Source organism: Myiozetetes cayanensis, unplaced genomic scaffold (assembly GCF_022539395.1).
Source record: "Myiozetetes cayanensis isolate MyiCay16 unplaced genomic scaffold, myiCay2020 scf4, whole genome shotgun sequence".
Taxonomy (NCBI): domain Eukaryota; kingdom Metazoa; phylum Chordata; class Aves; order Passeriformes; family Tyrannidae; genus Myiozetetes; species Myiozetetes cayanensis.
The window spans coordinates 63,632,494-63,656,417 of record NW_026087631.1 but is presented as its reverse complement, the minus strand read 5'-3'; the positions used below and the strand labels follow the sequence as shown (position 1 = coordinate 63,656,417).

The window sequence follows — 23,924 nt, the reverse complement described above, 5'->3', positions numbered from 1 at the left end:
TAGGAGCTGACAGTCAGTAGCAGCTGATTTGCCCTGAAATCTCAGCAAGAGGTTGTCTTGCTACACACTTAATTCCCATACTACTAAAGGAAGCTTCCCTAATAAAACGTGGAGTTAAATTAGAGGTTTCACTGTATGGCTTTCTGCTTTTGGAGTTATTGTTCTTCAGTGTCGGCATTCCCACAAAGCGTCACCTGCGGATACCTGGAGCTACCTAGCAACCCTGTGCTTTCCCAAGGAGCCCAGGACTTGGGTGAGCATGCTGCTGGAGAACTGGCAATTTGCTGGAGCACAAGACAGTGATTTATAGTAACTATAAGCAGCACCTTCTCCTGCTTTAACATGGAGACAGTGTACTCGGTTTATTGGTTCGTGCACACGAAATGATTTCCCAGCCTGAAAGATGAATACACCTACAGTCCTTGAAATACTTAAAAATGTTTTTTGTCAATTCAAGCCAGTGTTTGCTCTAGTCTGTAATTTTTTTTCCTTTCTGTGCAAGATGTAACAAAACAGTCTGGCTAATGTAGTTTTGACAAAAGTTTGTCATATTCACTGTATTCCCCATGCAAGACATTTCTGAAGAAGGTGGCTGTGGGTGGTAAACCTTTTAATTCCACCCTTAGCCACATTGTGGCTTATTAGTCTCAAAGTATATTTAGACATTTATATTTATTTTTTCAATATGAAGATTAGAATAGTGGTGTAATTTGAAGGAAGTAGTCATCTTCTATCATTGCAAACCACGTTTGCTTGCTTAAATTTTCAAGATTTAATGGAAGCTTCTGTGTGATAAAACTTGTATTAAAGATGAATACATGCTTCAAGGCACTTTCACTTTTAGAATAATGCAACAGTAGCTCCCTGTCTGTAATCACTGGGTTTGGAGAGATCACTTAAAAAAAAAAAAAGATACAATTGGTATTATGAATCAGTCTCTGGGTGTAATATCTCATATCTATATATTTTATTTATTAATGCAAATCTTCTTCTCATACAGAAATGCTATTCATTCCTCAATACAGCTCTCCATAATAATGCAATAAATATTACGGTCTATTACAGTCACTGCAGAGAAGAGTTACCCTACTACATATGAAGCTACACCTTTGAGGCACTGTCAGTTCTTCTGTCTGTGCAAACACTGTAATTTTTTTAAGAAAGGTAGAAATTGTGCTTGAATAAAGAGACTGAGATAGCTGAAAGCACAACACTTTTGAAAATTGAGAATTGTTGCTGCTCATTTATTTATTCATTCGTTTATGTATATTAACAAGCTAAAAGCACGTCATCTGAGTGCATAACTGTTTATGTTCTAGGATGCCTTTCTTCAGTGACCAGTACAAGCACCTTTCAAACATGTTTGTCATCCTGGCCTACCACTGATTCTCTCATAAACCTCAGCCAATCAAAAATATTTTGCAAGAAACCAAGATGTAACTGGACATGTTTCTCGAGCACAATCATTTGTATAGGCTCATCTTGAACTTATAAAACATGCAATTTTAATGCTTTTTCTTCCCTGGGAAAGGTCAGAGTATCACAGTTTCCTTTCAATTGACTTGGAAAAAAAATCATTGGAAATTGTGTAGAAAAGAAGTGTAATTTCTCAATTGTGCAACTGACTTTTAGCAGGAGCATTGACTCTGGATTATTACTTGTAACCATTTTGTTGCATCTTTTCAGCTTATGGACTCTCCCTTTCTATTTTGTATATGCTTTCATAATTTAAGTGATTTGACACAAATCTCTGACCCCAATTTATCAATAAGCTGTGTTGTAGCTTAAGTAATGCTGAGATTCTTGGTATTATCTGAGTAGTCTTTCATGACACCTATTTTACCCCAAAAAAGTATCACTGATATCAGAAAGGATTTGTAATGTTAGGGCAGCAGACAAAATTCCGTGTTTAATCCCAGTAAGTCTGGCAGTAATATTTCTAGCAATATAAACACTGTGCAGATATTTCTTATTTCTTGATGTAGGTGAGATTTCTCTATGATAAGTCAGAAGGGATCATTGCAGTGTAACTTGAGCAAAAAAGTTTTTCTGGATTTCTCTAGTAAAAGCATGGTGTCACCTCACTGTAAGGATTTCCCAGTGTTGGGAAAACTGTTCTCATTCTTGGCCAAATATTTCAGCAGATTCAATTAACTGCTGTAAACCTCCACCTTTCTCGTGTCTGGGTTTGCCTCCCTTCCCAGTGAATGCAGGTGGTGTGTCAGGAGCACAGAGGGGCTGTGCTGCCGTGCAAATGTGACTCATCCTGCATGTGGAGCCTGCACAGTTTGCGCAGTTACACGTGACTGCTCACCTTCCCACCAGGCTCATCCAGCCAGCAGCAGCTGTCAGCTCAGCCCTGGCTCGGACATGTCACCCTCCCATGCCCCCTCGAAAAAGTCAATTGTGCTATTGCAATTCTGTCTCATGTTTCTGTAATAATAGACTGCTTTCCTCTCTGTTTTCCTCTCTGGTACAGCCTTGTGCTGGTCTGTGTCGTGACACCCTTGTCTATTCTCGAGCACGACCTGCTGCTTTGTGGGTTTGGTCACCCTGGATTCCTTTTTTTTTTTTTTTTTTTTTACTTTAGGCTGTATTTAACAGGGGCTTGAATAGGTCCTGCTTTCTGGGGGTTGCCTCTTGTCACTTACCATCCTCCCAATTTTCATGGCATGTGCAAATTTGTAGTGGCAGTTTGGTTTTCTGGATCCTTAGGAAGGGCAGCTCTGTCTGTGGGTTTTATTGCAGTTAAAACAGTTTGTCCCATACTCCTTTTTCCTGTAACTGGTGCCCTAAAGCATTTCAGCTGGGTCAAGTGTGCCAAATGAGCAAAACAAACTGGTTGAAAGGGCTATCCACTTTATCATACGAATGCCAAAGGGTGCAAGCCGATGTGGTATTGTATGAAAACGAATGGCTAAGGATGGAGAGGCAGAGGGTTCCTTTGCAGTCTCTGTAGCCAAGTAAAAGGCCTCAGGAGCCGTATTCCTAATGTTAGCAAGGCATGAAAGCAGCGTGGAGAAGGGAAAGGTGAGAGAAACAGTGAGAAGGGCTTTGCCTGGTGGGCTGAGTGTTCGTTGCATGGAGTCACAGCAGTGTGTGCTCTGTTTCCAGCCTTAGCAAAAAGCAGTGTCTAAAGTCATTATAGATGGATGCATTTACTGGGGGCCTTTAAACTGAATTAATAAATCTGCCTCAAGTACAGGGTTACATCCATGTGGTGTTACCAGTGAATAGCAGGTTCCAGGTGTAATTATCCAGTCTGGCATCGTCAGGTGGGAAGCAGATTATAGGGTTTTGTTTCATCAGGCTCTGACTGTTCCTGGGATAGTGGCTCTTTTGCTCCATTGCCACTTCCATCAGCAAATGGCAGCTCTTGTGTGTACAAGTCTGGATGGCTTGAAATGCTGAGCACCACAAATGGTCTCTTTTATGGAAATAAAAAGGATCTCCTTTCTCCTCAGATGTCAGGTTTTTCCTAATAATTATATGGACCTCAAGGGCCAGGATTAACTATGTTCTAGCCTTGATTCAGAAGTTGGGTAGCAGCATCCTGCCCCTGGGCTGATCCTCTTTGACACGCTCCTCTCCTAACCACCAACACCCGACAGGGATGTCTGGATTGTTGTTCGTGAAGAAGATAAACACTTAATCGTTTTTAGCATTAACTTTACACTTCCTTAAGTATAATCTTCTGGCTGATTTTTCTTCCTCCAGTGAAGCATCCCCCTCTTCATCCCCTCAACCCTAAACTAATTAATCTTTCTTTTTTTTTTCCTCCTGAATTTCCAGGCCTGCAGGTGGTCTCTATGGCATCGATAGCATGCCTGATCTACGCAAAAAAAAGCCAATTCCACTTGTCAGTGATCTGGTAAGAGATTTGTTTGTTTCTCTTCTCTCACATAGCCATTAGTGCAGCTGGTTTTACTTTTTCAGTGTATGATAATGGTTTCTGTCACTTCAAGAAGCAGAAGGTTTCCCATTTCGTTAAATTAATTCTTATGCTAAAGGGTTAGGAGTTGTGCTTGAAAAAAATCTCAGTGAGAATAAGCTATAGTTTTGTAGACAGTTACCTTCATTTGACAGAATTAAGGTATTTTTTGTGTTCTTTTTCCTTGTTATTCTACACAAAGTATTTGATTATTTTCAGGCCTGCATTATTTTTAAGTGTTTTCCTAAAAAAAAATCACGTACCTTAGGGAAAGTTATAATGTCCATGTGAGGTTTGGCAACTCACCAGAGGGCTGGAATTTCAGAGGATAGATAAACGAGCATATGCGCTTGGATTTTAAAAGCTATTTGCAATATTGCCAGTAGGCTTCTGCACTGAGGAAGCATGAGAACCAAGCGAGTAATGAGGACAAGTTTCATATGCTTGTATGATATGGTGAAATAAGGCTTCTGCAGGACAAATGTTTTTTTGTTGGCTATATTCAGCACACGTAGCGATTTCATACTTGGGAGAAATGCTGTAACAGCTGAAAGACCAAAGTTTCCATATCCTGTAATTCATGTGAGAAGATGCATGCAATTTTCTCTGCCAGCTTATGCATGGGAAGCTTAGTATGTGTCTAGCTAACTGCTTGTATCTTAAATCTCTGCAATAATGGCATTAACTTGTCTTACTTCCCTTGAATGCTTTCATTCTCTCTCTTCACAGGCCATGGTAAGTGAAGCTAAAGACTATCCATCAAGTCTTCACCAAAAAAAAAAAAAAAATTATTTTACCTTATTTTCCATCCATTTCTTTTCTTCTTGTTTTGAACCTGGAGTATTGAAGTGCATGTGTATCCAGCATTCTGCCCCACTCCATCACTGAGGGAATGAACTTTTTCAGTCTGTCTTCAAACTGCATAAAGCAGAGCATAAATGGAGGCTTTGACACAGTTTGGTGATTTCAAAGCAAATGCTGCAACCTTTAATTTCCTCCTCTGCCTTCATCTAACTGGAGTGACTTGCTGCAGAAACCCCGTGTATGCCACTGTGAAGTCCTGCAAAGGCACTGTCCTGTGCTATCCACAGCTGCAAAACAGCATTAGGGGCGACATGAAAGGCAGTCTTTGAGGGGAAAATGCAGTTCATTGTGTTCAGTGATGGCCAATGAATGTGATACACCAGCACATTCAAACCCACTCCCCCTTTTTTTTTTGTCCTGGTTATTTGTAACTCTTTTACCATCATATTTTGACAGTTTGTGTGTGTTGTAAAACTGATGAAATAATATCCTTTTGGATATGAATGACAATAGATATAGAAAAGTGAGTCCCCTGTGGTGACCCTAGACAATGGAAGAGTTATTGTTTCTACCAGAACAGGGAAGTGGAGATGGGAACCCATGTTTCATTGACAGTTCTTACCAGAGGAACATATAAAAATTTACTTAACTGAGACTGGTTCTGGGCAGATGAAAACAAATTTGAAGGCCATTCAGAATATGCATTTGACTCTTCTGAGATGTGAGCTGTCATTTTAAGAAATCAACTTGAATGCAGTAGACTGCTGGTTTGATATCTGGCATGAGGGAGTCCCCTTGCTCACATCTCTGGGCATGTAGTGCCATTGTATTCCTAAATATTGGTAGTGAATAACAAACTTTCTTCCTCCTTAGTCACTGGTTCAGTCCCGGAAAGCCGGAATTACCTCAGCAATGGCCACTAGAACATCTCTCAAAGATGAAGAGCTGGTAAGTGGGAGGATTGCTTGGCTTCTATTAACTTTTAGTAAGCAAATTATGGATAGCAGCATCCTGCTTTGATTCTCTGGAATGCAGACTCTCTGGGATGCAGAGCCAGCTTCACAGTTATCTAGAAATATAGATGCACCGTTTGTATAATGAAACTCAACATGCAAAAAATAACATTAAATGTGTCAATATAATGCCAAAAAATGTAGAATCACAGAATATGCTGACTTGGAAGGGACACATCAGGATCATCGAGTCCAACTCCTGGCCTGCACAGGACACCCCAGGAGTCACACCATGTGCCTGAGAGCATGGTCCAAACACTTCTTGAACTCAGTAATCTCACCATCTTTTCCTGTGCTATCTGCCATGGGGGACAGTGTGTGAAACTTGATTTATGCAAGATATTCCTTGTCAACAAACCTTAATTCTTGTCTTTCAACCTCTTCCACTTTTTTAAATGCCTGGAGAAATGTTTTTGGAAGCGCAAGGATGTCCTCTGACACCTCTTGTATAAGTTTTATAAATTTGCCTACTTTGTAGATTTATTGCACCCCTCATGCATTTTTCTTTAAAATTCATGTGCTAACCAGCAAAAACAGGCTCAGTCACCTTCCTGGATGTGAGTTTATGTCTTCTCTTGCCTTTCAGAAATCTCATGTCTATAAGAAGACCTTGCAAGCCTTAATTTACCCCATCTCTTGCACAACCCCACACAACTTTGAGGTGTGGACAGCCACAACTCCTACGTACTGCTACGAATGCGAGGGGCTGCTGTGGGGTATTGCACGGCAGGGAATGCGCTGCGGGGAATGTGGAGTCAAGTGCCATGAGAAGTGCCAAGACTTGCTCAACGCTGACTGCTTACAGAGTGAGTAGTGGCCAGTGGAGTGTGGCTCTCCAGAAGTGCTACCAGAGCTTTCCTAAATGTACTGTTGGTATCTCAGGGAATCAGTGAAGCTGCAGTTATTAAAGTGACTGCATTTTCTGGAAAGGTGCCTGAGCTTAACCCCTTCGCCCTGTGGCACAGACACCAGTGATACAGGAGAACTTTGCAGAATTATGGTTGATGTACTTTAAAAGAAGGTTTAATTTTTGACTCTTTCATGTCTAGTTGTTGGGTTTGGCTGACTTTTTGTTTGTCTGTTTTGTTTACTCTCTTTTTGTCAGCTGAGGTGGTGTCTGCTAACATATCCTGTGTGGAAGAGAGGCGGTGGGCTGGGTGAATAGGGTGTGAGGGTGAATATTTTGACATTTGTTCAGTCCCCCCTGCCCTGGTATCCCAGTCATATTGCTTGTTCCAGGCATCAGCCTGTGCCAACTCTTCAGAGCAGCACTGGGTTCCTGCTTAGGGGATAGAGTCCATGACTAAGCTTGGATTCTCTGTTTAAAGGGCAGATCGGGCAAGTGTTTTGTCTTTTTAACAGTAGATCTTCCTGGCTGAATTACTTTGGGAACTTGGAGCTTAGTCAGCAGAGGTGGTGGGTCAGATACAAAGGTGATATTTGGGTGTATGGGCAGTATTTCATCTTCCTGTTAGCATTTCTGTTTATTTTGTTGGTTTTTTTTTTAATTCTGAGGTATAAAAAACTAAGTCATCTCTTCAAGGAGCTCTGTGACTTTGAAGAATAAATGAGACCTTACACAAGCAAGGGAGAACTTTAAAAGAAATTTGATTAAAGAGAAAAAAAAAAAAAGGAGAGAGAAAAGTATTAATTTAGGCATCTGCCTTGGTCCCGTTATTTTTGTTTGCTTGTAAAACTGTTTCTTAATTTGGTCTCAGATTTATATTCCTGCTTGAGAGCAAAATATCTTGGTCTAAACGGAATAGAAATTTCTACCATATGTGTTAAATCTTGAGTAGGAAGGTGGGGCTGTTTCTGTTCACTCCTGCTTTTCTTGTCATTGCAGCTTGATGGACTAAATCTAAGAAATCAGGAAAGTTTCTGAAGTATAAACATATTTCTGAAGTGTAAGCAGACTTGCAAATGCCTGTGAGCATTTAGGAGTTATAGGAACACAAAAGTCAAATCTTGTTATCTGCCTCAGGTTGTAGCTGTTTGGGAAAGCCAGGCTGGATGACCCAGCAGGGCATACCAGTGGATCATAGGTCACTTTTTTTTCTTCCTTATGGCTTTTCTTAACACCACAAAAGGATGTTGTTTGTACTTGTATTTTTGATGTGTGCAGAGTCCTAAATTTGTCACAGTTAGGACTAGGTCTATTTGCAATGGCTTATTTGTAAGACACATCTGATACTGGCAGAACTTCTCTGTCCCTCAATTGCTTAGAGTTTCTGGATTTGTCTTCGAGGGTTGCAAGGTCAGTGTATAGCATTAAAACTGTTGCATCATTGGCACCTTTTAGTGACCAAGGAAAAAGCTGTGGTGTTGCATTTGGTCCAGGAGAATGTAATTCAGTCATAATTCAGTTTTCTGACACAATCTGTTGCATACCCAGGATGTTGTAATGTTGCAATGGAGTTGTGATATCTCAGTGTGGGAAAAATGCTATGGAGAACAGAGGAATATTAGGTTTGCACCAGCTGCATGGGGAAACAGGCACAAAGCTGTTGAACAGAGCAGTGATCATGAAGTTGAAAACAATACAAACCCCCCCCCCCCAAATTTAAGAAACAGATAATAAGTAAGAGGAAATAGGTTCCTGCAGAAAAAGAATCCACGTTCAAGAAGGGAGAGTTCAGGCTGGGAGGGAGTTCAGTGGTAATGGGGAAAATATGAGAATGTCTTGGGAGAGGATTGTATGAATTTGTTAATCTTTAGAAAGAGAAGCTTGGCAGTGGGGGACAGGAGGACAGGAATCATGCTCTTTCAATAAAAGTAAAAATAGCCATATGAGATCTGTCCTTATAGAATGTTTCTGAAGAGATGTTGTGGAGCCCACGGCGGAGGTGTAAGAGGTGCATGTAGGGCACCTGCTATGACTCTGGCTTACCTTACAGATGTCCATGGCCTAAAGCCAAAAAAAAAAAAAAAGGCTAAATTTTCTGTAAGAAAATTAAAGGTAGAAGTAGAAGGCAACTTCAGTGACTCAGACACCCTGAAAACAGGGGGTATCTGAAACAGTCGCCAAAGAATAACCATGGGGGAAGTTTTTTTAATCTCCAGCTGTAATTACATAAGCTTCTGCAATGGACTGTGGGATGTGATGATGGCAATAAGTCTGTGTTTTTCCATGAAATAGAAGAAACAACTGGAAATTACTCTACTTTTCATATTTAGCAAAGCATTAAGAACTTGTTATTTTATTCAGAGGGTTGCGGATGTTTTCACATTTTCTTTCTGAATGTAAACTCAAGCTACTTCATCATGCAGAGTTGTAGAAACAGAGAGGAAACAACTGAGAATACACTGGGCATAAAATATCTGAAACATGTAGAAAGGTAAAACCCAACCAAGCAAAAATTTTACTTAGTGAATTATTTGTAAGCTGTCCAGCATCATAACAAGGAAGATAGAGAAACTGTGAACCAGGGTCTGCAAGATTACCCACTGTGGGTGTAGAGTGTATAATTAGCTGGGACAGAGATGTAAGGCAAACTGAAGATGGTAATTGTGTAATTAAAAGACGAAGAAGGTAGAGGACAGTGCTGGGAGATGAAGAAGATGGTGGATTCAATATGTGAATGTGCTTCCAGGATGGGAAAGCAATTGTTAGCAGTACTAGAAATCTATTAAAAGACATTTCCAGGCAACTCCGTTCTTTGCTTTGGCATGTTCATGCTAAAATCCTTTTAACTGGAACCCAGCAAGAAGAAAATTGAAGAAATTATCTTTTTTTTTTTTTTTTTTTTTTTTTTTAATATATGTTTGAAGAACATAGTCTGTGCAGAACACTGTCTAGCAGTTCTGGTGGACGAACAACAGTTTAGAGATCCAATAAATTCAAGATTGAACTTTCTTGTTTACTGAACTCAGGAGGGATTTTTTTTCCCTAACAGAAGCTTTATTGTTGCTGTTGGCAAAAGACTCCAAACATTCTGAGGACGTATCTTCACTTAGGTCTATTGAAGGCTTCCAGAATATGTTGCAACGGAGTAAAATGAATTTTCAGACTGGTGACAAATGCAATTCTATTGATTATACCTTGATGCCTCAGGATACATCTTCACTTCAATCTGTGTAATTCTTCCAGAAAATGTTACATTGGAGTAAAATGAATTTTCTGGCTGGTTACAAGTATACTTCTATTGTCTATGCCTTAAAATTTTGATAGACACCTGGGATTTTATTCTTTAGAATCAAAATGTGCTGTTTATCCATCTCCTATCCTTCTTGTCTTTCTGGGGGAAATAAAATATCTCCCCAAGTCTGTAAGAATTAAGTTTGGTTATTTCTTCTGAAGGTACTTTTCTTGCTCTCCATATTTTTAAGAAACTGAGTATCTGATGCACTCAACAAACATGTGGGACTGCACTGATGAAATACTCAAATTCAGCAATGCTTTGTTTCAGTTTGAATCAAAACCCATTTGCAGACTGGTTTGGCAGGGCTGTTCCATGAACTGGTGATGTCTGAAGTGCAGTAAACTGGAACCAGCCACCTGGTTTATAATATTGTGAGCACTCAGAAGTTATTATTCTGATGATAGGGCTCTTGCCTTTTTATCATAAGCTCATAAATGCTCGCTCAAGGGACAGTGCTCTCTTTTTAGCCTTTAGTTATGCTAATCTCGTCCTCAGTAGATTACAGTTAAACATGAGAAAAGAAATTGTCTTGGGATAACAGAATGTGGTCCTCTGGAGATCTTGAAAATGAGATCTCAAGCTTCAAACTGCTCTTGAACATGAAATCTGTAGCTTTATCTCCAAACCTTGGAGAAGTTCACACAAGCCATCAGGTCTGCATTACCAAATACCCTGCTTTTGAACTGTTCTGGCTTCTGGCTTGTTGGTTTACCTCAGGAGTTGTCCTGTGTTTTTTGACTCGAGACTGGAAGGCAGCAGGTGTGTTTGTTGCTTTTTGGGTGAGAAGCTTGTGTGTATTGTACTCTGAATTCAGAGGCTGCAGTCCTGAGACCAGGTCAGTGAGTGGACTGTTAATGAGACTGATTAAGTCACTCTGTGATAATCATCTTGGCTTCTGGGTTGAATGATGATTAGACACCATGGTGATGAACATTTGTTTGCTCCCAAAGTTCTATGTAGGAAAATATTTGCACAGAGGGAGGGAGGGATACCTTTATTTGAAACTTGAATATCTATTTTAAGTTTCAGGAATATATAATTTCTAAGCATTATCCGCCTACTGAACAGCTGCCTTCAATCCTGCCAGTGTTGCTTTCTTGACTTTTTCATGTTAAAGCATAGAATAACAGCACTGGTGGTTTACTAATAGCTGTATCAATACAATTCCCAATATAGACATACTTGCTTTCTGTTTCCAGTCATAAATTCACTCATAATTCAGTCCTAGAAAGGAAGAGAGAAAGAAAGCCCAGAACCATTTCTGTGGTACTGTACACATTACTTGTATATTCTGATGCCTGTCAGTTGCTATTCACACGACTTGAAAAGCTGATCCACTGGACAAAACCCTCTTTGCAGCTTGAAGAAACACAATCCCAGTCCAACACCAGGAAAAGCATCCTCTGCCATTCAGTATAATGACATGTTTTGGGTTTAAAACACATCCATCATAGTTAATTAGTCCCCCAGTGGTTGCTTTGGGAATTCTCTTGGTTTTGTACCAAGAAGCAGATGTTAAAATTAAGAAAGAGCGTGTTGGTGAGACAGCAGAACAGACATTGTCTGTTCTTTATTAGTCCCGAATTGTTAAATAAGGTGTCTGCAGCTCAGGGACAGATCAATCAGGGAAGGAATAATGGAGTTACCATATCTGAGCAAATTATTTGGGCTGAGTGGGGAAGCAGCATGGATGGAGGTGAGGAGTTTCCTCTGAAGGCAGAGCCAAGCCTAGAGGTGACTAAAGTGAGGGCTCTAGGGGTCTCTGTGACATGGCTTACATGTCCTGCAACCCAGGGTGCCCTTGCAGAGGAATAAAACCACAGTGCAAGGTCTCTGCAGGTTGTGGGGATGTTAAATGTGTTTTTAACTAGAATTCCTCCATTTGTCCAAGTTTGCATTCTAAAGCATCATTTGATGCTTCTGGAGTGTTTGCATTAAGGCAGTGATGCAGACCATGCCACCTCAAAACTGTGGTAGTTCTTGTCCCGCCTCAGTGATGGACAGTGAAACATTTATATTCACAAGCTGCCTGGCTAGCAATTTATTTAGACAGTCATGCAGAAATGGAGCATTCCTCTCATGCATAACACAAACCCTTAATGTTTGAATTAGGTTCTTAATTTCCTTAAAGTCAGAAAGGTCAGGGCACAGCTGGTTTCTTTGGATCACGACACATTTCAGAATTCCAGCTGGGAAAGGCAAATTGTTCAGTTTGGCCTTTCCTGATTTCCCAGTAATTTTCTGTAGCTCTGCATACACAGTATAGAGTCTACCTCCATCCCCAGAAGACCTAGTTCTGTTAAAACTGAATAGCACTTCTTATCTGAAGTTCAAAGTATAGCCCCTAGTATCATTTTGGTTTCATATTCCTTTAATAAATGTTAGGTTCATCACCGGTGAGTAGAAACAGCAGGGACTGCGTAATTAATTCCAGTGTTTGATTTCATTTCATCTTAAGCCAACAACAGGAAACTCTGGGGCATGTACATTTTATTGTACTAAATTAAATACTGAACATCAAGCCTCTAGCAAGAGAAATGAAAAAATACTCAGGTAATGTAAAATTATGGCTTGTTTTACACCCAGGTCCTAAATAGCATGCCTTGTTATGCAGTTTCCTTAATGAACTTCTGACACTTCAACGGTCACAGTTTGTTCCAAACTGTGTTTTTGTTCTCTTTGGTGTGGATGGTGAAAATTATAATAGAGTTTTGTTTCTTTATTGAAGTGAATTGAGTCATGGTGAAAGGTGTTAGAGTGAAGGCCCTAGACATGGGTGTCTTCAGGCAGCGCTAGTCACTAGGCACCCTGTTGACAACAGCCTGGTGACAAGGGTGGCTGTTACGTTGTCCTGCTGGGGGTCCTGTGTGAGTGTAAATATAATTTTTTTTCATATTTAGTCTCTACCTGCTGAAGCAGTTTCATATGCAAAACTACAATACCTTATACTAAAGGTCCTCCAGATATCATATTTGCCCACTTCTTCTGATTTTAAGGTAATTTAATTTTGGTGAACACCTGAATGAAAACAACTTTTCTAGGACTAAGCTTGCTTTAACTAAACTATCCTGGAGAAGAAGAACAAGCAAAAGCACATTACATTAAAGAGAAAGATTATGATTGAATGTGTTCACAAGACTTTTGTAGCATTTTAGCTTAATCCGATTCAAGATCGTAACTTGAAATTACTGCAGATACTGGGTAAAGAGGCAGTGTGCAATAATCTTATGTTCCTGTTTTTCATTTCACACCTGAGTTATCTTCTCTGTTAGCTCATGTCAGTGCTTTCATTAATGCATGTCTCACATCTGACACAATAGTCAGTCTTTAAATTTTGACAGTAAAAATGACTGTCAAAATTGAGTAGGAAGCAGTCAGTTGTGGGAGTAGTCTTATCTCATAATGTTATAAACTTCTGAATTTTGTAAGCGGTATGCAGGCATCCAGAGGCTTCTCTTTTTCCAGATTCTTTTGAATAACTATGCAGTTACAGACTGTAACTGGCTCTTGTGTTTCCAGCTGCTCGATACTGTACCAGTGCCCCACGCCTATGATGGCTCAAGATTTCAACTATTGAATTTGCTACCTTATAGGTAATATACCTGTGTAATTCTGGAATTGGATGATTTGTCTCCATACAAATTGATAAAATAGAGTGGCATCCAGAGAGGCACTTTTTGTGTCTGCAGCTCGATGCCTGATCCAAACAGGGTGGTTCCAGGCACAATGAGACAGAGGTTTGCAGTGACTCTGTGGTGAACAGGGAGTCCTGTGGCACTTGTGAGTAGGAAATGCCAACAGTGTTAAGCCATCTGAACTTCTCTTCTGTGGTGCTGAAGTGCATCTTTGAGACAAGCTCATAGATACTATTTGTAATGGTGGTCCTATGTCCTCTTCTTAGCACTTGCCCAAGCAGGGATTTATTTGTTCAAAGCAAGATGAGGAGAGCAGGGGGCTTGCTGATATCTGCTGTTAATGTAAGAACCTCATTTCTGGGTCTTCCTCAGCTGTAAGGGTATTAAATCAGCCTGTTGTCAGGAGAGCAATCTGATCCCAGGTTATAGAGGAACTATCCCCTCCCACCTCTAAATGGTCCAGATTCTCTGTGCGTATGTTGAAATAGGGGGGACTGAGTGTAAAAGTCAGTGTAAAAGCAAGGAGCCACGGTGTGGAGGGTAACTCGTAGCTTTGATCCTGCTGTCCAGATTCAGTGAAACAAGATCCTGTGCTTGTTTGTTTCTGATGAGCATTGCATGTTTCCTGGTGCACAGGAGCAGCAGAGAAGAGCTCGAAGCATGGAGCTGAAGACCGAACCCAGAATTTCATCATGGCAATGAAGGATCGCATGAAGATCCGGGAGCGAAACAAGCCAGAGATCTTTGACTTGATCAGAGACGTGTTCTGTGAGAGCAAAATGACACATGCTCAGCAGATGAAGACAGTGAAGCAGAGTGTGCTCGATGGCACCTCAAAATGGTCAGCAAAGATCACGATCACCGGTAAGTGGGGAATCATGGATTCTCTTGGTCTCACTCGGGAGCCTGAAGTTAGTGAGCCTACAGTTAGAGAGAGTTGGTGGGAAGGCAGAGGGAACTGAGAGAAAGGGCTTCTCTGACCTCTGTCTCCTTCTGGTCGATGTACATACAGGTAGCAGATGGAGATGTTCCTACTGCAGGCACTGTAGTAGGAGCTGAGGTTCATCAGAAAAACTCTCATGAGTGATACTCCTGTCTCTGTGAGCTGCTGCTTCACAGGGTGTTCAGCCACATTGTCTTCTTGTCTTGTGGTGGTAACCCTTCTCTTTGCCTTTCAGTGGTGTGTGCTCAGGGTCTGCAGGCCAAAGACAAGACTGGGTCCAGCGATCCGTATGTAACCGTTCAAGTGGGTAAAACAAAGAAGAGGACAAAAACGATTTTTGGGAATCTGAACCCTGTATGGGAAGAGAAGTTTTACTTGTGAGTGTTCTTGACTCTCACCCCCATTTTACCTGTTTGTACAGTCTATGCTTTGGCAGCGATGTCTTCTCTGTCAGAATGCATTCCCACATCATCTGTCATCTGGGATGGTTCTGTTTTCACTCTGTGTGTGTGTGTGTGTGTGAGTTTGTGTGGAGGGCTGACATCTTTAACAGTGTATTTAGTGCACACCTGTTTATCCTATCTGTCTTCCTTTTGTATATACAAATTGTGTGCCTCCTGAACACTTTCATATTGATGTTTCTGGAGAATGCTAGAGAGGAAGAAAAACATTTAAGTCAGCGACTATTGTTCCTAGCTAACAAAATTCAATAAAATTCATGTAAAAAGACTAAGCAAACTTCCTGTGACATGTTGCTGTGACCTGCTACTGGTGTTTGGCAACAAAATTTAAAGGCAATTAGTTGTCAGTTGTCTGTCACGCCAGCAGTCTCTTCTTTCAGTTTTGGAAAATCAATTTAACAATAACTTGAGGGAGTTATTGTTTCTTGAGGGAGCTTTCAAGATGACCAAGGTATTGATATCTGAATCGAAAGCAAAGAGTGGAGGCACAATTCTTTAGATATGAGCTATGCTCAAAATACATTGTTCCATCCTGCTTTTATTGAATAAGTAAACAGTACCCTCAATTTGTCATTGAAAGTGTTACAAAGCAAAATGGAGACATGAAATCCAGCAAGCGTTTTCTGAAGATTCTTGTTGATTTCATTTGATCTGAAAGATCCTTATTTCCTTTAAGGTGTAAGCTCTTCCTTTGTACCATCTCCTTCCTTCCTTTTTTTATTTCCCCGTTCTTTCCTAAACTGCTTGTGGGGAGATCTCTCTGCAAAGTGTCTGTGTTTTAAAATCAGGTTTATATATCAGCGCAGCTTTGTCTTTATAGTGTACAGTACGAACAGAATTATTTTTAAGCAGTTTTGAGCTACTCATTAACGTCAGAAAAATCTTAGTGCTATTTTGGGCTCGTAAGCCCTTGACTTTATTCTTAGTTTAATCCAAGGTAACATTGCTGCTTGGTAAGTAGTAAGTATGCTTAGGTGCCATTTGAATAACTCTAGTCACAATAGCAGTAAGTCTGTGTGGGAGCCTTAAGGACCTTGATTTACCATGCCAAGTAGTTACCATGGTATTTGCAGTGTGTTCCCTTCTAATTTTAGGAGCTTCAACAAATACTCTGTTTAAAGATAGATAGCAAAACGTGATAAATGTCACAGTTTTAACGGTGCCACTGTTTAGACTTTATCGCCATGTCTGTGATTCAGCAGATAACATGCTGTTGGGCTTTAGAGTTGGTGCTACTTTCTGTCTTGCCTTGGAATACCAGGAGGAGATGCAGGGAATGAGCACAGTGTCCACACTGATGGCAGGACAGCATTCAGTACTGGATTCAGGGTGTCATTTCATGAGTAAGTGTCAAAGCTCATCTTCTGCTGGGTGAGGAGAGAGTATTTTAGAAGTGTGTGCAGCACTGGTCTTCTACACACCCATCTTTCTATTTTGAAATTATGGATCTTTTTGCAGCTCACAACTCTTAAGAAAATTCTAAAATTTTCTACCCCATAATGAAATTGAAATTTAAATTAACATATGCAAACCAAAAATACCCATTACATGCCAAGCTTTTTTATAAGAGATTGTCAGGACAATCAAGAGATTGTCAAATTTAAAGGCTTTGGCAGGGGGGTGTCTTTGTTTCTCAGAATGAAGTTAATTTCTTATAGTGAGAGAAAAGTGTGCTGGTGGTTATTGAAAACCTTGCAGTAAACATATGAAAAGTTTGGTGTTCAAGATGCTTTAACATTTCAACTGGAGCAAGAGGGGTCAGGTCAGTTACTAATATGCACGTTAGCCATTGCTGTTCCTTTTCTGTTTGGTTTAGTGGACTTGTTTGTAGCTGGTGTTCATTAGGGCCAGTGCCTTTTATATGAACACAATTCCAGTGTCTTTTCGAAGGTTGGATATAGAGCCAGAAATCTCTGTGCATCAGTCATTATAATTATAGCATTGTTCTTGTAATCCATGGCATGAATTAAGGCAGACTATGTACAACTGAGTGATATAGTTCTTTCCATAGACTCAGTGAAGTTTATTAAAAGCAGCTTAAACAAGTTTTAAATTTTTAAGGCAGCAGTAGCCTATTTCAAATTGGGTTTTTTATACTTATGCACAGTGATGGATGGAAAAGTATATTAACTTAAATACCTCTTCCTAAAAATGGCTTTGTTCCTTTTCCATATATTCTCAGGAAAAAAAATGTTGTGGTAGGCTTGACCCAATTTGGGAGTCCGGATTTAGAACCACATTTTAGAAAAGACAAGGTTGAAAGCACTTTGTGTTTCCATTATAAGTGCTATTTAGGTCATTACTAGCCTGTGTAACTGTAGGCATCTGCTTAGATCAATGACCAGTTCTCTCCGTGTATTTCTGTTGCCTGAGCTAGTGATTTCCTGGTCCTGTTTCTTTCTGAAAATTATCTCTCTGTATGTTTACATCTATAGCTTTAGGAAATGTGTTGTTATGGAGAGATTTTTGTATATTTCATTGGCATTTGAAGACCTTTGAAAATATAAGGTGTTGATTTTTCTGCTAAGTTCAAAGTGTTGCCAGTTTGATGCAAAGTCTCTGCATATGTGGTGCCTGGCAGCAGGAACTTCAGCCATTCCTGCAGTACAAACATGTTGTTCTGCGAGCTCGCATCCTGTTCCCCTTGGCTTTACATCCCTTCCCCTTCTGCAGAAAACTCCAATTTCTTTCCTCTATTTATGATGAGTAGGCTTATAGGTGGCTTACTCCATTTGCCAGGTGCATTTCTCCCCTGTGTCCTCAGCTCTCTTCCCTTGCCTTTAACTCTGGCTGGACAGAAGGCAACAAGTGTCCTGCCCGCAGTTGGATTCCAAGTTGTCTGTATGGATTGGTCCATGGGAGCCAGCTGGCTGCAAGCTTTCCAGGGACAGCAGCTGGCATGGGTTTCTCTTCTCCATCTAGCTGTTATTTTTTCACAAAACTTGTTGGAATGTAGAAGCTTTCATAACAAGTCTGTGTAACTCTCATTTCCTTAGGATGCAGTCCAGTGATATTAGAGGGAAGCTATTTTTGCCATATTCAGTGCAATTAGAACAAGACAGTAATTCCCCATTTAGATGTGTTTGGGACTGTCAGTGGAAATTGCAGGGTTCCTGGCATCTTTTTTTTATAAAGGCTTAAGCTGAGCATCTATTTGCATGGTTTACAATAGCAGACAGCATTTAGGAGGATAAACTCGACCACAGGACAGAGTTTCCACTTCAAAGGGAGAGCTCTGGGCTTGTTTGGAGGTTACTTGTCTGTACCTTTTATTCAGTCTTTAATGACTATGAACCCTACAAGTTACTGGATTCAAACAGATGTTGCTGTTTTTCTTGGGCTGGGTGCAAAACTCATTCATTTTAGAGTAATACCCCCTTGAAGTTGGATGGTCTGAGTACAGCTGTGTCTGAAGCTTTGAATGGTGGGTGCGAAATCATTGCCTGGAACAGATTACATTGTCACTGAACAGTTTTCAAGAGGCATGTTTTATTCTTTCTCACTGCAGAAGAATAACTGAGTTAAAACAAATGCAGTGCCTCCTGCAAGCAGATAATCAGTGTTTTACTAGGACATGCAGAGCCCACTTGATACGCGTTCCTGTTAATCCTATGGGAATGGTGCTATTGCTCAGCTAACCACTGACTTGTCACATTGGTTCCCCAATTTTCCTTTCAAATGCTGAGCCTCTTGTCAAACTCAGCACCTTTCAGTTATCTCTGTGGTTATGTGTGACTGTTCCAGAGCTGTATTTTAGACTTCCCCTTCTGAGACCACTGTATTTATAGATGTCACTGCAACGCTGCCCCTCAGCCTCCCTTCACTGTGTGGCAGGGGCCATCCAGTTTTTCTTGCTTTCTTTATTCACCAGGTACCACAGATACTGAAACTGGCACTCTGATAAAATACCACTTGTTTCCCCGTTCAGTTACCAATGTGAGACTTAAATTTGATCTTAGAGTTGAGGTCTTGTGGCAAGCACCTGTTGGAAAGCTGAGTTAATGTAACTAAGGATGTAATGCTCAGAGTCACTTTACCTGCTCTCTGTAGTTAGAACTGCACCATTAATTTGTCAGTCTGTGTTGTAGTGCTGGGTAACAGCAAATGATTAGACTTGTTTCCCTAAGAAAAGAGCTTCATGCCAGTAAGAACAGAAAACTCATTTCTTTGTTCTTAGCAACAACTGGCTCTCAGGGCATATTACTGTGCTGTCGTGCTTAACTTCTAAGGTGCTAAGGATTTTTCCTCCATTCTCTTACCACTCCGATTTTGCCTGTGGTGTTTTCTCCCCTGTCCTTTTTTCTCCCCCGTAGGGGAGTCTTGTCACTGTTTAAAAGTGAACATGTTCTGAGAAGTTTTCTGCCTTCCATTCCCATTGAGGTTGGCCACAACAGAGCTGCCATGTCATGACACTTCATTTGAACCACATCCAAATCTTCTAGCTTTTTCAGCCACACTATTTTCCCAAACAACTTTTTTTTCCTGCTGTCTCTGTATGTTGTTATAACTTTTTACTGCTTGCCAAACTACTCCTTCCTTTCTCATTTTCCAGAAAAATCCCTTCTGATTTTTTTTTAAGCTCTGCTCCTCAGGAGCAAAGCTGTCCTCCTAAAATGATCACAGGTCCTAAAGTCTTGGCTTCTGCTCTCTCATCCATTATTTCTGCAAGCAGCTCTGCACTTTCTTTCTTTCTTTTTCTCTGTCATTGTCTGAAATGTCCACTGCACCAGACTGTGAAACTTTACAGGCCCTTCTTGAGAGCTGCATCAGCCACAACACTCAAAGGAAACCGCTCACAGAATATGGACATATAGATATTCACTAGACTCTCTGAACCATAAATATTTTTAATATCAACACACAATAAAATTACTTAATTCTGGGCTTCAACCTAGCTTTAAATCTGCAAGATATTGTTGCTTCCTTTGGTCCTTCACTTTCACTGTCTGTTCTTGCTTAAATCTACTTGTTCTGTTTTATCTTTATTAGGTAGTCAGCTCTACAAATCAAAATTAGCAAATTCAGCACAAATGTTGTTAGGCTTTTTTTGCTTTCAAAGGATGAATCGTTGGTTCAGAAGTGATGTTCTGGTCATTTTTAGACACTTCTCCTTTTTCTTTCTCTCCACACTTTGGAGGAGACAAAGCACATTAAATACTCTGTCCCAAACCCTTGACATCATGTGAGCCAATTTGGCCCAACGTGGGCAGAGATCTCACAGCTAAGAATCACTTTCTACAATTTTATTTTTTTTTTCTCAGAAGTTAGGGCTGGATTAGAAGGATGCAAATTACTAACTTCATTGTGGGAGGAATTATAGTGTAAATTCAACAGTTGCTTGTTCTGTTTAGCCACCAATATACTAATTGCTGTGTGTGTGGGCATGTCACTGTGTGCAGAACAGAATTAACTACAGCTTCGTGTGCTCGCGTGCTTCCCCTCAGCCCAGTTGCTAGCTGGGCCTGGGAAGAGACCCAAATATTGACAGTGCAGGGGATGTGCGTGGGTGCTGGGGCTTTGCTGCTGGGAAAGACCAAAGTGGTAGAAGAGAACGGAGGTAGAGAGTGGGATGAAGAACAAGTCAGCAGAACCAGGCTCAGCTGCTTCCTCTGCAGCAACCACTGGCTTCAGGCAGAAAAAGTTCATGGGGGGGAAAAAAAAAATAAAATCACCTTTTTTTGTTTTAAATTTTTCTTAAAAATTTGATGTACTGTTTCTGGAAAATATTACTTTATTTGGTAGCTTTAAGTGTAAAAGTGGCCGAATTGTAAACACAAAGACAATATAGATAAAAAAGAAAGAGGCAATTTTTGAGCTGTGTACATAGCAAATGTGGTTTCCAGTCTCTTGCACTCAAGAGGACCTGAGAGCATTTGGTAATTTCTTCCTTTCCTTGGGGTCACTTTCCTTTTCTGCATCCTCTTGGGAAAGCTGTGGGAGCTCGGCTGTGGGAGGGTGGACAGACGTATGTGTGCACACAGTGAAATCAAGCTTCATAAAAACATAGCAAGAAGTGGGGCAGGCATCTTGAGAAATGTGCCAGCTCCTGTATTAATGAAGGGGAAAGCTTCTAGCAGCAGAGCTTGTTAGCCACAGTCTTACAGAGTCGTCACAAATTGGAAGCTATGTCATTAGTTAGAAAACCTGCTTCCAGTCAGAAAGCCCAAATCTCCCAGTATTCATGGTTCTGTTTTGGGGTGCTCTCTGGAAGGTAACCTCTGGATTTGACATAACCAAAAGCAAGGGCTGTGGTTCTTACAAACCTAGATGTTTTATGGTAAGCCACCAGCTCAAGGCTTTCAGCTGCTCTGAGCAAGTGATAAAGCTCACTCTCTGGCATGGGACCAGTATAAAGAATACAAATTGAGCAGTCTCTTAAAAACAGCAGAGAAAGGTGTGGTAAAACAGAAGCTTCAGTAGCTCAGTAATTGCTACTGCAAAGTTTCCTGTAGCACTTAGCAGTGAGTTATGCTGCTGTAGTCGAGTGAAGGATGATAGCCAGCCACCTCAGGAGCGTGGGATGATGCATGTGGGACTGCCTAAGTTAGATTTAGGTCTGAACAGTGAATGTTTTCTTTAAGGAAAGACCACTGGTAGCAAAGAAACAAGATCAAAGCAGTCCTAAAAAAGAGCTGTCTCACCAGAAGGTGAAGTCTAAAGAAGTCAGGACTTATTGATGCTTTGTAAATGGCAGCGTGTGCTAGTCTGTGTTTTTAGGCACCCATGCATTTCTGAACACTGAGCCTCTACAAAACTGCCAGGCTGTACATTAGCACACCATGTCAGGAAGAGAGGATTTCTTTAACATGGTTACACTGTGTTGCTGGTAAATATGGCAATGTACTCAGATAAATTTGAGAGCTACAAAGAACAGCAAGTCCAGGAATTCCCTGCTTGTGAACACTTGGCTGCACGATTTTGTTAAGGAAGATGTTCTTGCAGTAAAAAAGGAGGGAGAGGAGAATAAAGCCAAACATAGAACCTCTTTTCTCCTGAACTCTAAATACAGCATGGATTGCACAGCAAAGACAGGGAGCAGTGATGTGCTCTGTCCATGATCAGAACTGCATGGAATTGCCTCTGACTTTGTCCATATAATTCCCAGCTATCCCTCTCTACTGGAAAAATCAGTAGGAGCTGCGTGGACATCTGTTAAATGTTGTCCTGAATCACAGTGGTGGCAATAAGAGCCCAAATGGTTTCTTGTGAGAGAGCATGCTCATACCAGTCACTGCCACATCCTATTGACCAGGCTTAGCAGATCTCTTCTGACCCATTTCTTCTTTCTCCCTGTTGCTTAGCAACAGATGCAGCATGTTAATGTTAAAAAGGCTGGAAAACAGGCCTTCAGCAGCAGTTGCCTGTTTTCATAGGTTTTATTTGCTTGAGGGTAGACATTTGTAGCAGTTATGGTGAGTAATCACCCTTGTCATGGTCTCATATGAGCATTCAAATTGCTTTATTGCATGCCCTGTAAATGAGCAGAGCTCTTATAATACAGTTCTCCTGCCCACTTCTGTCATCCAAGAGCTTTTTTGGATCTACAAAAGGTGTCTAAACACCTAAAAAAGAGGGAGAGTCTGCAAATTCTGCCTGTGCATTAAACTGGAGGGTGCCAATTCATCAAACAGTAAACTACTTCTCTTAATGGAAATGTCTTTATTGATCTACCCAGAGCACAAAGTATCAGTCTAAACTGTGAATAATGGGCAGAATCAATTCTAGTAATTAAATACCAATGCTGTAATTACTGTACCCCACCCTTTCCCCTCAGGCAGTACGTGTATCATTTGGTTATAATGTATTGTGCATTCATACACTACTGCTTTGTGACTATCTTGAAGTAAGAGATCTACCTCCACCTGAGCTATTTATCCTATTTTTAGAAACCAGCATGAAGGGTGTGTGTCACAGGCCTTGACTGTGCTGTCCTAGATACTGCATAAAGACAGGTATCCCTCAGCACCTACAGCTGAACAGGAGGTCATTGATGGAGTGAGCTACTGAAACCAGTGCGACGCTCATCATCATTTTGGGGGGGTATATGAAAGCATTTATCAGTTTAGCTATCCCCAGGTTTCTTTGGGCTTCACAGTCAGCTGTGAGGAGAATTCCCAAGTTTGGGGAGCTGCTGCTGACAGTGAGGACAAGCAGGAGAGTCACAACCACTTAGTAAGTGTGGAGTAGGTGGCTGAGGTCAGGGCAGGGCGGTCCTTCAGCTTGCGTCTGGAGTGCAGTATCTGCCATGTCACAGGAGCATTTAGATTGCACCAAGAGGTTGTTCAGTAGTTCATACCAGACTTTTAAATAAACAGGCATTGTTTACATTTTGCTAATAGATTTTAGTAATACATCCCTCTAATGCTGGATGAGTGGATCAAGAGGAACGCAAAGCGTGCTGCATGTAAATGTTGGCTGCAGTGTGCACTGTTAAAATTGCACTTCTTTTGTTTGCAGTGAGTGCCATAATTCCTCTGACCGGATCAAGGTGCGAGTATGGGATGAAGATGATGACATCAAGTCTCGTGTCAAGCAGAGACTGAAACGCGAGTCAGATGATTTCCTGGGGCAGACAATCATTGAAGTTCGTACTCTGAGCGGAGAGATGGATGTGTGGTACAACCTTGGTGAGCAAGGCTTTTGGGACTGAAAACATTACGTGTCAGTTTGGGAATGTTTGATAGCACTTGGATGCATGTGGACAATTTGCAAGAAAGGAAACAAAAAAAGCTTACATAGTTTCAAAGGGCACATGATCCCAGTTAAAATGAAGAGGAGCATAACATGCCAGAAGGTTGGTGGGTTTTTTCTGTCAGGCATTGAAAAGTACAGTGGATTAAATGCTTGGAGCAGGACTGTATTCCACCTGTGCTGGAGGCATACTGCCCTTTTACATACATCCTTTTTTTTGCTTTTGTTTTAACATGAACATTTTACCAGACTATAAAACCATCAAGTGCACTGCACTGGGCTGGCAGGTTGCTGAGACCTTTCC

The 23,924-nt window shown here is 40.9% G+C and overlaps 1 protein-coding gene across 4 annotated transcripts in view; it reads left to right on the top strand.

Annotated features, from left to right (window-relative positions):
- The window catches only part of LOC126647378 (protein unc-13 homolog B-like), a 108,031-nt gene that overhangs the window by 22,398 nt on the left and 61,709 nt on the right, over positions 1 to 23,924 (top strand). For all 4 annotated transcript variants that reach the window (XM_050329564.1, XM_050329566.1, XM_050329563.1 and 1 more), the window contains exons 5-10: positions 3,793 to 3,871; positions 5,609 to 5,683; positions 6,335 to 6,554; positions 14,162 to 14,389; positions 14,704 to 14,845; positions 23,387 to 23,556. In XM_050329564.1, coding sequence (XP_050185521.1) covers positions 3,793 to 3,871; positions 5,609 to 5,683; positions 6,335 to 6,554; positions 14,162 to 14,389; positions 14,704 to 14,845; positions 23,387 to 23,556 — 914 coding nt within the window. The remainder of the gene's footprint in view (positions 1 to 3,792; positions 3,872 to 5,608; positions 5,684 to 6,334; positions 6,555 to 14,161; positions 14,390 to 14,703; positions 14,846 to 23,386; positions 23,557 to 23,924) is intronic.